Below are 14,260 nucleotides of genomic sequence, written 5' to 3'. Positions count from 1 at the left end.
TAATTGCCCAGATTAATTAAAAGGCTTTTATATACACCAGTAAGACTCCCTAATCGGGAGATAAGTGACCGCCAGGTCACATACACAAACTTTAGAAGGCAATCGTAGCCATTCAGGAGGGAATATGGGAAATGGGACAGATCCATGTTTATGACTTTAGGCCAAAATCTGTAGGAGCAGTGTCCAAAAATGTGTTTTGCAAAAATCAGCCTGATGGTGGAGCTAGAAGAGGACCATGTGAGAAATCAGGGTTGTGATTTATGAGTTGGGGCAAAAGTGTGACGTGACATGTGACGGACAGACTGACAGACAGCCGGTGGTGGTTTTGATAGTAACTGCGACCTGACGGTGGCAACAACTACTGCAGAGAAACGACTTCCAAAGCGATAATAGTTTTACATCTGTGATGCAGATGATAACTTCACATGATGCTCATCAACATGCTCACTGATTCAAACAGTCCATCTAAGGGGCAAATCTATGAATATGCATTCACCTAAAGGACCACTAGAGGGAGATCTTATCATAAGGAAATCTTGTACGGCCCTTGCCTGCACTGGTCCAAGGACAAGATATACAAGTAGTCTTTCTCATGGCGTGACTTCTTGAAAACGATCCATTTATTGGAAACGTGTTTTGGTCAGTTAATATATATACAATTTTTTTTCTGTGGTTAGGATGATATAACACCCGATCGTGTGGTTTGTTAGGAGATCTATTTTACTTCAGCAGGACACCGAGAGCCCATGTGGTGCTCCGCTCTGTTTGAGAGGTGTTGTTATAAGGATAACCTTAAGGGGCTCCTTAAGGTTTTCCTTATCACAACGCGGTGCAGGTGGAATCACTCTTGTTGACAGTGTTGCCATGTTTGCTTAATAGAAGCGACGTTGGGCTTGTTTTTCTGTAAATTGGCACGTAAATATTGTTAGTTGCAGTTTTTAGGGCTTGTTTTCAAAGTGTAGTCACTTATTTGGGCTTTTTTCCAAATGTTCTAATTATTGTGGTTCTCAAACATTTTCATATCGAGGAGGACCAGCAAATTAATATGTATTTGCTCACAGACACCCATCTGAAAAGATGTTGTGCTAGGGAGCCCCGTACCAGATTTGTGTTCAAATATTTCAAAAATATTCAAAATATTTCAATATTTCCAATATTTTTTGAAAATAGTAGATCTACAAGCTCACAACACGTCGCATCGTGGTGCGTTGTGAGCTTGTAGATTGTCCATTTTCAAATATAGCCAATGTATATACTGTAGGATATAAATATAATTATATAGATGTACAAATATAGGTAAGTGCTCATGTGGCCTAGTTGCTTCTTTTGGGGCTTGTTTTCATATTATAGACCTGGTTGCTTATTTCTCCCGCAAAATCTGTCAACACTACTCGCCAACACGCCTACCCTGCAGTCACCTTGACCGCGCAACTATTTCCTTGGCTCCCTGAGGCGCCGCCATAGGAAGGGTCGCCGACGCCGCCGGGAGCGCAAGGCGCCAAGGTTAATTTGACGCCCCTCCCTCTCATCCTTCTCATACCGTCATCTATACGTTGAATCCCTTATCTCCATCACCACGGGATGTCGAACCCAAAAAGACACACGATGATATGCAATTAGGCCTTCTCCCACCTCAAGCTATAAGCTGCCTGCCAATTCACTCTGCTGTGGAAAACGCCACGTGTATTTCAAAGATAACTTGTGGTCTTAATGTGTCCTAAAACCATTTATAGTTGTCTATAATCTACAGCGGTCCAACCTATACATTTATGTATGCAGTGCCATATGGACCCGAATCTGTGTGATTCTTTTTTTTTTTACATTAACCACTTGAACCCTAGCATCCATATTCTGAGGAGAACTTTAGACAAAAAAATAGCATAATTGATGTTTGTAGAGGTTTGGTGCTGAGGGAAAAGCAAGCACACAGAGTACAGAGTGAAAGATCAAGGTATTAAATATTGACAGTTTACAGTATGTTAGTTGAAAATACACCTTAACATGAATCCAACATGCACGGATGACATTGCTGTCAAACAGGTCTATGAGGTTATGTAGGAAATCTATGAAAAAGTTAAATCTTTATACAATATGTAGTGCTTCATCTCTCTCTCAGCTAGAGGGTCCATGGCATGATTTAAGGTGTAGCTACTCAAGTTGGTTTTCAAAGAGATTAGTATTTTCTTTTCAGATAATTCCATACACTAATTAAACACATACAAATCTTCACATTAATTGATGAAGAATGAGATTCACAGCTGGATTTGTTCTAATTACTGTATTATTATCTTGTCTAGAGATATTTTGCCAGCCACAGTGCACTGATGCACAAAAGCTACTGTTTTTCATTCACTGTTGAAACAACGATTGAGGACCTACATACAGTATTACGCTACCAATTCAAACTGGCTCATGTAACCCACACTGTGTATATACAGTACATGCCACACACAGGTGTGAAAAGAACCTCTGACTTTGAAAGATACTGCTGCAGAGTGTTATAGAAGAGCAAGAGTCTTTGTGACACAAATCCTATTTTTGCCTGTCAGGCACACGTTCAATATTGACCCAAGTTTCCAATCCCTGTTAAATCTTAGCCATTTGCGGTATTTGACAGTTCAACATTTGAGACTGCAAAAAAGGGCAACTGACTGCACTGACTCGCACTTAAACTTGTTGACCTACAAAACACATATCAAACCATGCAATTAAACCATTTAGGCAATTTAGACAACCGATACTATAAACCTGCAGGGATTACTCATATAATGCAGACAAGTGTCACTTTTACTGCATTATTACAACCAGAGTGGCCTGAAACCGTACAGCTATTCCGATGCAAAATCATTACAATTATGTTCAAGCTAATGATCAGTTTGTCAAAGTCAAAACTCAAAAATAGAGCCTGTTTAAAAAGAAATACACCTCCACAAAGACAACCCAAGCTTTAAGTATGTATCATCAATCAATGCCTCACCCCTTAACACGTCAAACGTTTAATTAGAAGTTTACTTTAGGAAACCCCAAAAAAACGTATATCCACATTTTAATTCGAAGTTTACTTAGGAATCTCTGAAAACACATGTCATCTCAAGGGCATGGATCCCCTGGAGAGCTGATGTCTAGCTGTACTCTCTGCTGGTTTATTTTTACAGAGGGCTCTCATTCATATGCAGGTTTCACAGTAAATCTCCACAGGTGGAGGAGGCATGCGAGGGATTCTCAAACAAGCGAAAGAATTTTCCACTAGCCGAAACCGCATGTGCAATAATAACAAGACCTGGGCAGAATGTTTGGCCAGACCCATTGCGACAGCGGACAAAGGTGAGCCTGCAGTTACAAAAAGATGAAAAAACAATGAATAACACTTCAACTGATTCTTGGTATCAGGCCCATACTTCCTGCAGCAATTGCATGCCTCCTTGAGCAAGCGTTTTCACGCGTGTCTTACCTCGCTCATGGCAAAGTGACGGCAACGGAATCAATGGAATCGCACTCGGCAGCAAAATGTATCCAAGCCGGCGTCCACCATGGCAACACTGGAGTTTGGAAGCTCCACACCTCGATTAAGAACGGCAAGCAGGAGATATCTTCCCCTGCTCGCTTATCAAACCCCTCGTGATGATTTAATCAGAACCCTATCTCGCCCGCCTGCCACCTTCGCCAATCTGCCCATTGTGGCAAGAGGCAGAACAAACAAGGCTCTCTCGTTCAGCCTTTGAGGACAAATGGCTGCTTGAAAGGACATGTCGTGTTTGAACAGCCGGGAACAATGACGGCAACATTGACATTAATCTCAACATCTTTTGGCCACATGTTAAGCCTAAATATTGACCAAGGTGCTGTTAGTCAAACAACCTTGGAGCACTTTCACAATGCAGCTGAATTGTGCTGTGCTACACACATTTTCCAGAGGTTAATATTGACAAATGTGAAGAAACAGGGTTAAGTAACCACCAGGACAGTATAATGTGTGGAGGTTGCATTCTAAAGTTTTCCGTAAAAAAGCGAGTTAAAACAACATCTGTCAGTTCTGGACCAACAAACTGCTTGTGGCACTGATCCCTGCAAGCCAAATGAAGTCATGATGACGTTATGATAACGTCATCCGGTGACTCCGGTGACGTTCAGAACTAGGCCAGATCACAGCCCATATAGGGATGATCTTGACGTCATTACTAGGACGTCATATGGACTATAGGATTATTGTTATTGTGTGTAATGTTAGTAGAAATATGAGCATGTAAGGTTATATTCCGGGACATATCTGACTAGTTATATTTATCTGACCTCGATTGGACCCCCTCTAATTAATCCAGGATGTCCGTTTTCGTGGGCAGGATCTATGTTGGTGGAAATCAGGTTGAAATCAGGTGGTATTCTGCCCTAAATTCCATAGGGATAGATCACACATGACATTCAGCTTGCGACAGGCAATTCCCCTATTGAGTGAAAGATTAGCTATTTCTAGAAGAAATAAAATATTTAAGGTGTTTTTAATTTTACATTGTAGTTATAGAGGACAATTATAATGTATTAAGGCATATTTGTCGTATTAGCCAGGGATCCTTTTAAAGGCATAGTCCACCCCCTCTGTCTTTCTTGTATTCCTAAGACAATACTTTGATGATCGACAGCAGTTCCCTATGGAGACACAAAGAGTCTCCTTTGTGTCTCCATATGGAACTGCTGTAATCGATAGAAAATAATATATTTTATTTTGGGATGAACTATCCCTTTAAAGGACAACGTCACCCATTTTCAACCAATCGTCATATAAATGGTCCTCACAAATGGTACCATTTTATCATTAGCATTAGTATTACTATCATTAGCATTAGTAATGCTAATGATAAAATGGTACCATTTTTGTCAACTTGGTGTCTCATAGGAGGGCTTGACAGTTCAGGAACCCCGCCTACCACAGTGACCCCATCGATATGGGGAGAGCACGCTAATAGAAACGGCAGGCACGTCAAGGTGGGAAACGTTGCAGTGAAAGAGTGTGTGGATGACAGACAGTTGAGCAATGCGCAGAGATTCTCAGCATTCAGTCTGCTCTGTCCCATTACAGTAAAGCTTACCGTGGCATGTCAAAAGTGCAGCAATGTGAAGCCACTTTGTACAATCTGATCAAAGCGTTCCTCTCAATGCCATCTAGACCTTTCATGCGGAACAGAGAGTTTAGGCTTGTGTCTTGTGACAGCATTCACCCAGCCCCTAGGTAAAATGGGCGATCAATAATAGGTTCTCTTCATAGTTTCGGGATTTGTAGTACACCCCCCCCCCCCCCCCGTCCAGTTATTACACTGGCCCGGGGCGCAGTCCACAGAAAGAGGAAAGAAGTAGAAAAGCATAGGACATAAGACAAAGAAGACTAGACTAGGACAACAAGAACTCAGTCACAACAGGAGGGAGTAGAAACTAAACTCACACACAACCCACAAAACAACAAGTGAACCTAGGAGTCCTCTACAGTGAAAAGGTATGTGGGTCTTAAGCATGTTTTTAAAACTCCTTATAGCTTTGATCCTCAAAGGGAGTTTGTTTCATAACTTCAGTTTGTTCCACAGCAAAGGCACTGTGACCCGTCCTAAACTGTGCTAGGTTGTGGAGTCTTAAAGAATAAGGCTCCAATAATCATGTTGGGTGATTCAAGGTAAGCTACTGTAGTACATCATGTTGGGTGATTCAAGGTTAGCTGTTACAGTAGGCTACCGAGTCTCTCCACTTGTGCCCTTGAGGGAGCATGTCGGGTACAAATTGCACTAGTTCCCCATTTAGAATCATATTGATGGATTCAGGAAATCAACCCTGAAGAGAAAGGGGGAAAAAAAACATAATCTGGCACATGGAGCTTGAGCTCTATGAAATAGGAAACAGAAATCATGTCCTTACAAAACATTAACTTCATCTCAACCATTTCAACAAAGTGTGTGAGGAATCTTTTGTGAGCCAACATGCCAGCCAAGCCGATGTGAACATTACATCATTTAAATGTAGGCCTACATGTGCAGGGGGCACAGCAGGACTTGCACTGTACAAGGCTACATATATATAGAGAGAGAGGCCAGAGTTATCATCTGTGTCGCGTGTCGTACAGTAGAGGATCAAATCCCACACAGTCAGCACTTGGAAAGGGAAGGGGAGAACGGGGCAGCGGATGTTGCAATGCTCCTGAAAATAATATAGGAGCTGTTGTTGGGGCTGCAATGCAAGGGATGTTCATGATGGTCCACAAAGCGTTGTGAGCCGGGGGTCTATTTTAGTACACACAGCTCGTCCCAACACTATCGTCCTGCAAGGCATTCGCGTTTTGTATCTTAAGTTTAACTGTCTAAACTGCTGTTTCCCATTTGTGGGTCGTGGACGGGACAGGGGGGGTCCCCAGATGATTAGCTTAATGTGCAACATTGTTTTCTCACTCAACAGTAAACAAACTAACACACAGTATAAGTGTATTCAGGGTATCTGCACATTTATAAAGTGACAATTTAAGGCCTTTTTAATACATTAAAGTGAAAAATGTATTGAGAAATATCAGAGGCAGAAATTATGAAAATGGCCGACCGACATGCTCACAAGGCCTCGCAACTATTGTTACAATAGAACAGTGTGCCAACTTTTATTATCAGCTTCTATGTTTTGTAGTTAAAGTTCAGCACCTGCCTTTAAATAAATGGTCTATGGATGTGTGAGATCTGTCCGCTGCAGGTCATAAATAATGCCCAGGACACAGGATAACAAAATGATATTGCCAAGCCATGATATCTGGCCTTGCTACTGGGCCCAACGACACGAAAACATCTGATATCCATTGTTATGTTTAATTGTCCAATCAGAATGTGACTAATGTATTCTGTAACTCCATATATCTCTGAAATTATGTTTTGTATAGTCAGAGAAGCTACGATGGGTGAACGTACTTGCTGTACTGTACAATTTGAACTCTGAACTATTCTTTCATTACAACTAACAGAAAACGGACTTACATCTGGTGTGGACTCATTTCTTGTGTGCGAGTACTTTAATATTTTGGGGAAAACTGTCTATGCATATGGAATATAATAATCTTTCCATCAGTATCGGATTCTGAACATCAGATTTCTTACCAATTCTGAGCATCTGATAAGGGCGTGCAATTCAGTGGAAAATAGATATGGGGCTGTTTGGGGGAAGTAAGTGCTGAAGGAAGCTGTATATTGGTGTGGTTATTTATACAGACCAGGGGTTGACACTAAGGTTTCAGAGGCACTTGACTATCGGCAAGTATAGGTCATGTTCCACTTGCCCAAAGGTCAAGCCCACTTGCCCAAAAAGTAAATTTTTCCAAAATTTGCACTTGTAGAAAGAGATTGTTAAATCCAATTTTAGTGTGGCGAAGTCACGTTGAAAAACCAGAACGAGTGAAACTGCTGGTTGTAAAAAGGAAGCAATGTTATTCATAAATAGCCTATAATATTTAATGTAGATGGAATGCACTTGCCCATCAGGCAACCTGAAAGCAAACCCCACTTGCCTGATTGTTGTATTTACTTGCCATGGGCAGTCAGGCAACCGTTAGTGTCAACCCTGCAGACCATTGACTGGTTTTAAACTAATCTCTCTTTTCTCATTTCCAGAGATGGTGATTACATGGATGTTCTATATTAGTCACAGACACACTTAGAGCATCGATATTTAAACCTCAACAGCGCTGGGAGCTTGAAATCCCACTCGTCGTCACATACTTGCAGTTCATGCAGAAACATTTTATTTAACCCATTAAAACCAGGAAAGTATCTGTCATTTTATATTTTAGCGAAAAAATAGCAAATCTACAAGCTCACAACACAGCACTCCGTACCACACAGCAAGCTTGTACAGCTGCTATTTTTGAACATTATCTTTTTCTTGAAAGTGTTTGATAAATGCTTAATTCTCAACACATATCTTCTCTTCTGGGGTTTTCCTGGCACAAAATTTCAGATCAGGAGGTCCACTGCCAAATATATAGCATTTCGGGGGTCCTTGACATGTAGAAACGGCCTCAGGTATTAACTCACCCACTGCATAGGACGAGTTTGACGAGCTATATTTATGGGTCCACTCTGCTTATGACGAATATGACGAGTTATCAATTAGCTTTAATAACTATAAAACAAAAAAGTATGATCGCCGATTCGCCGTCCATAGCGCTCTATGGAACGGCCCTATTCACAAAAAACGGATCTGGATGTTCCAGAACGGAAATGGGGGGGGCGGGACAACGCCGCCTGTATCCTGTCTGCCGAAATGTCATCCGGTTCAATGTTGTGCAACACCAGCGTGGCGCTCAGTAGGTTTCGCTTTGAGCGATGGAAGGCTGTAGTGTTTTGTTGCTTACCGTGCCTGGATCGTATTGTGAATGCAATCGGTGAACCATCGCGCAATGGATTCGCGCGCGCGCCCACGTTAAAGGTAGGCAAAATCCTGGCGGTGTGGACCATTAGAAGGGTCTTAAAAATAGCGGTGGGTGAGTTAACGGGGGGTCCTCATAGTTATAACAGGGGGGGTGCCAAATCTTTGTGTGATAGGATTATTTTTTTAAATTAACAACTTGAACCCTCACATCCCTATTCTGAGGAGAACTTAAGCCAAAAATAGGTTTGGTGTAGAGGTAAAAAAGAGCAGACCAAGTACAGAGTGAAAGGTCAAGTTTACTTAGTATCGACAATTGTTTGTAGTTAAATCAAATCCAAATCCATGTACTGATGACAGTGCTGTCAAACAAGTCTATGAATCTATCTATGTAATCGATGAAAATCTGCAACACAATTTTATACAATATGTAGTGGGGGTCCCTGCTGTATCTCCCTCTGAGCTAAGGGGTCCTTGGCCTGAAAACGTTGAAGACCCCTGTCGGGTTAAAAATACTGTTTTAGATGAGTCACAGTAGTATGATTCAATTGCAAGTAAAATAGTGTTAGGGACAGGGAGCACTTTTACTTTTTTTTATTCTGTAACTCCATATATCTCTGAAATTATGTTTTGTATAGTCAGAGAAGCTACGATGGGTGAACATACTTGCTGTACTGTACAATTTGAACTATTCTTTCATTACAACTAACAGAACACGGACTTACATCTGGTGTGGACTCATTTCTTGTGTGCGAGTACTTTAATATTTTGGGGAAAACTGTCTATTCATATGGAATATAATAATCTTTCCATCAGTATCGGATTCTGAACATCAGATTTCTTACCAATTCTGAGCATCTGATAAGGGCGTGCAATTCAGTGGAAATAGAAATGGGGCTGTTTGGGGGAAGTAAGTGCTGAAGGAAGCTGTATTTTGGTGTGGTTATTTATACAGACCAGGGGTTGACACTAAGGTTTCAGAGGCACTTGACTATCGGCAAGTATAGGTCATGTTCCACTTGCCCAAAGGTCAAGCCCACTTGCCCAAAAAGTAATTTTTTTCAAAATTTGCACTTGTAGAAAAAGATTGTTAAATCCAATTGATAACTTCAGTGTGGCGAAGTCACGTTGAAAAACCAGAACGAGTGAAACTGCTGGTTGTAAAAAGGAAGCAATGTTATTCATAAATAGCCTATAATATTTGTTACAAATGGTCTGACTACCTGACCTTCTCCCGAGCCACGGATGAGGTTTTAGCAGAGGCACACAGTGTTCTCCTGCTGAGAGGGAGAGAGACCCTGTGAGCTCCAGACTCCTAGCATCAGTAATCCAGGACACCTTAAGATAACACTGAGAAGTAATTATTACCTCAGTTCATGGGAACCCAATAGCGTGTCACAAGCCCACACAGCAGCACGTGTGTATCAACAAATGCACAGGAAGAGCTGGACAGGGAATTAACCAACCAGCTAAGTTAATGTTACGCGTTATGTTTACTCAAGGACCACATTCATTCAGTACGAGTGGGTACAACCTACAACTGTAAATAATCTAATGAGACTATGACATACTGTATCGTGACATACAGCAGATTGTTTGAAAGCCTGACTAGACAATCAGAGGGGAAAGATTCAATACCGTTGCTACGAAAGGAGAAGGTCCAATGACCAAAAAAAACATACTTAGTATTCTCCCAATATGGTGAATCCTCCCATTATGCTAAGTTCTTGTGTTTAACCAGTACAAACTCACCTTTGATGTGAAGAGAAACTCCATCTAGTTCCATATAGGTTGTGTTACTTCGACCTGGGCTAAATATAGGGTGAGGACTTTAGCTTTTCCTGGGTGAAAGATAAAAATATCTACTTAGACACGATGACCAGTTCCTTTTTTTCTTTTTTTTTTTAGACCTCAACGGAGTCAACGCGGTTCCCCGTTCCACTTCAAGTTACTCTTGTCACATGACTAGGGAATCTCTTCATGGCAGGAAGGGGCTATCACTTGGTTTCACAACTTCAGCTCATCCAAAAAAACAGAGGGTTTATCTGAACTCTCCCTGCGGGCGCTCCACATACACACATACAGACAAACCCACATATACACATAGTTATGGAGATAATGATTAACTTTGGGAGAGGAAAAGCAAAGAGAACAGCCGATGACAGCTAAGGCGCTGTCATACAGCAAACAGTTTTATCTGACGTGGGTGTATCGATGGCCAGGCTGTACGTTAGTATTTATCATGCATTTCATCATGGCCAATTCATATTCTGGTTGAAATAAAAATATGGCTGACCGTCTGAATAAGAAACTGTAAAAACGTTTGTGAAAGTATTAAAGGAGCCCCCCCCCCCCCCCCCCCCCCAAATAATCCCATTAAGGACGGGAACCCCTTTTTGTGTTTTTACCCCTCAGGCCGGGAACACATTTTTATGTTGTTGTTACTACTATGTAGTATATACTGCAGCAACACAATTGTTTTGTAATTTAAAAATAAATAAATATAAATATTTTTATGAAAACTTAGGTCAGGCTTTAAGTCTAAATGGGTTCATTTAAAGTTGATAACGCTATCAATCAATGAATCGATTAATTGATAAGCAGCCTTATTTATGACAAAAAGGAAAACATAATTGCCTTGATGTACAGTATTTAACATTAACACCTCAACTCTGCATTCAGTTCACTAGCAAAACAAAAAGGAAAAAAAAGAAGAGAAGTGGGTTTTAAAAAAAAAATAATCTTAATTTAATCGAATAATTTCTTAATGGCAACTAATCGATTTTAGATTAATTGTTAACATCCCTAAACACAATATTTAAAATGATAAAATCTACATACTGCCAACCAGGTGATTAAATCACAGAATGAGGCTTTAACCTTTGCTTTTATATGAAATATCCCAGATCTTTAAGATTTTATGGAAGATGCTTCTGAACATATTGCGAGTTTCACCACTACAAATGCCCTAATCTTAAAATAATAACCAAAATCAAACCATTGGTTCGAAGTGGAGTGGTGAAATTGAGCAGCTACTGTATACCCTGTGTGTCTAGGCTGCGCAACAGTGCCCTTCTCAATCTGTTCCTATCAGTACAGTACAGTACAGTACAGTACAGTACAGGTGTGTCTAGGCTGCACAACTTCTGGTCACCCAGCGGTATTGCAGCTATTTATGCTGAACGGGACAGGGGGACAGGGCATGACGGAGACACACAAAGCTATCAATTGGGAGGGCTGTTCCACCGCTCCAAAAATAGCCTCTCGCTTGCAGAATGCAGATCAGCCATTTTCGCTGCGCAACATGCTTCCATAGAAGACTAGCTGGCTTCTATGGAATCCAAATGATTCGTGGCGACTGAGAACTTTAATCCATGTGGATAAATGATAAATCTTTATGGCAGCTGAGAAAGAAATTAAACTGAAAATTACATGCCGATCGTGCAACTAAAATAAAAGCATGACATGACAAATTTTATGGGATCATAATTGCCAGGGCTAAATAAAGGTGAGGTAGGCTACTGCTACTCTGTGCAGCAGGTGATCCCATTTTGTAAGGACGCCGCTTTCCTGAGCTTTACTGTAGCAATCACTTTAGACTTTCATTGAACGGCATTTTGAACTTCTGGCCGCAGGCCGCATCTTATCCCCTGACAGGGGGAGCTTCCCCGGTTGGACGTAGCGTGTGGAAGGAACACATTGTTCCAACCAGTTCCTTTCCCCTCCATCAGGTGCCCTGGCTGGCCAGGGGGAGGCATTATAGAGACCAGGATTACTGCATGTTTTGGTACCTACCCTAGGGGACACGGGGAGAACATACAAACTCCAAACAGAAAGGCCCTTTCGCAAACCCCACCTAGGGTGTGGGCACTGGGCACTGATTACGTGGAGGAGAAAACCCGCCCCCAGCGCCCACAGGGTCCCCCGGCGTGAATCGAACGCAGGACCTTTTAGCTGAGGCTAAATTGTACTTACTTTGAAGATTTTTATTATTTATACAAAACATTAACCACTTCAGCCCTATATACATTCCTGCCATTTGAAGAAAAAAAAATATCTATATGTTTATAATATATATGTTTTTATTGTGGAAAAACCAGACCTGTATCAATTTAAACAGATCTATAAAAAGGTCTTGTGTTTGCCTCAGCAACGTAACGGCGCCACTAATATGATCTTATTGATAGAGAGAGAGACCCCTTGAGGGAGAGAAACGGTGCTTTCTTTGGCCAGTGACACTGACCGTACCACAGGCAAGCAGGCAGGCCGGCCGGCCACTGGGCCAGTTTACAGCCATGTAATTACAGTATGCATGCTTCTTCAGAATGCCATGTCCAAGTGTCTAATCATTTTGTGTGTACTGTATGTATAGCACTGGCAAGATTGACACACTGAAGAAAATAAAAAGGAGAAGGGTGCCTTTTCAGTTGAGCAACTTTTGGACGTCCCCACCTCCAAACTTAGTAACAGTAAGAAGGTTTCAAAATGTATAGCCGAGAGAAAGCACTGCAAAGCAAAATGCCCGCAACACTCCAGGTTAAACAAAAGTCTCAAGGTGCACGGTTGGAGAAAACAACTGAGAAAATAGCCAGCACACAAAGACCCGTTTAGTTGAAACACGTCCATTGCTCCGTCCGTGTGAGAGGTAAATAATGTGAAAAGGATTTTTTTTGTGTGCCGTTCTCAGTTTCAAAATGTATTCATTTCATTCCTTAGGCTTCATTGTGTGTACGTAATCAGGGTTAGCTGGCTGCATGGCTAGACAGTGACTAGATCTGTATGTGCCAGCTCCTCCTCTGAGTGCAGAAAGAACAGCACAATCCAAAACATACACTCTCAATGCCAGGAAGAAAGACTCAAAGAAGAGCTGATGCCAGGGAAACCCAGCAGCATACAGAGATATGTGTGTGACGTGAGACAAATATGTGGCCATTAGGAAAACAGGTAAGTGAGTGCACATCATCCTTCCTGACTATTAATTGAAGCCGAGGCCGAATTGGGCAAATCACACGAAAGAGCCCTGACAGCACATGGTTGGTTCTACAGACTCCAAATTTCGCACGCAGATAGCTCAGATCTTTGCCTACATTCTTAGCTAGGCCTCGACCCGACCCGATATGCGGTTTTCCGGAGCCTACGCGAAAGGTTCGGAATTTGGGCCCGAATCGCATGAAAGAGCCCCGACAGCACATGGTTGGTGCTATAGACTCCAAATTTCGCACACAGATAGCTCAGACCTTTACCTACGTTCTTAGCTAGGCCTCGACCCGACCTGATACAGGTTTTTTCGGATCCAGCGCGAAAGGTTCGGAATCTCCGTATGCGGAGATGATGTCTGACATCAGGCTGTTCCGGAGCAAGCGCTCAATCATTGTGACATCACTTCATAAAAGGCTCTGACATCACGTACGCTATGAGTCAACCAAAAATATCTCTGAGTGTGTATGAAATGTATGTATGTATGTATGTAATCCGCATATCTCGGGAACCGTTCGTCCCACCGGCTTCAAATTTGGCACGCACGTTCCCCGCCGCAGCAGACGCGGCGGGGAGATCTCCTCCATTCGTTTCCGTGCGGCGAAGCAGGGAAAGGAGCGATAGGGAAGCGGCGCCCGAGCGTGATTGAGTCCGCGATCCACGTACAGAGACCTAGACGCTTGTAATCCAGCCATGTTGTTTGTGCTTCTTGTTGATTTTCTACTCCGTGGAGTGAAGGAGTGGCTTCTGAGCCAACCATGCAGCTAGAATGTAAGTGAACGGCGCGGCCTGCTGGATGCTACGAGTAGCACACCCACTTCCAGAAAAGGAGTGAGGAGGATGTTAACCATTTCAGATGGCTCCAAAAAGACACAGAGAAGAATGGCCGATCGTTTTTTTTTTG

General features: G+C 42.1%; 1 protein-coding gene across 1 annotated transcript in view; it reads right to left on the bottom strand.

The window, feature by feature from the left end:
* slc4a2b (solute carrier family 4 member 2b) overlaps window positions 1–10,321 on the bottom strand; it is a 40,693-nt gene extending 30,372 nt beyond the window's left edge. Inside the window, exon 1 of the mRNA XM_080752274.1 lies at window positions 10,132–10,321. Coding sequence (XP_080608400.1) covers window positions 10,132–10,155 — 24 coding nt within the window. The 5' untranslated portion in view covers window positions 10,156–10,321. The remainder of the gene's footprint in view (window positions 1–10,131) is intronic.
* Window positions 10,322–14,260: the final 3,939 nt, after the last annotated feature.

The sequence above is a fragment of the Nannobrachium achirus genome, assembly GCF_963921795.1.
Source record: "Nannobrachium achirus genome assembly, chromosome: 21".
Classification (NCBI taxonomy): Eukaryota; Metazoa; Chordata; class Actinopteri; order Myctophiformes; family Myctophidae; genus Nannobrachium; species Nannobrachium achirus.
The sequence above is the reverse complement of the archived record's forward strand: the minus strand, read 5'-3'. Positions and strand labels throughout refer to the sequence as shown.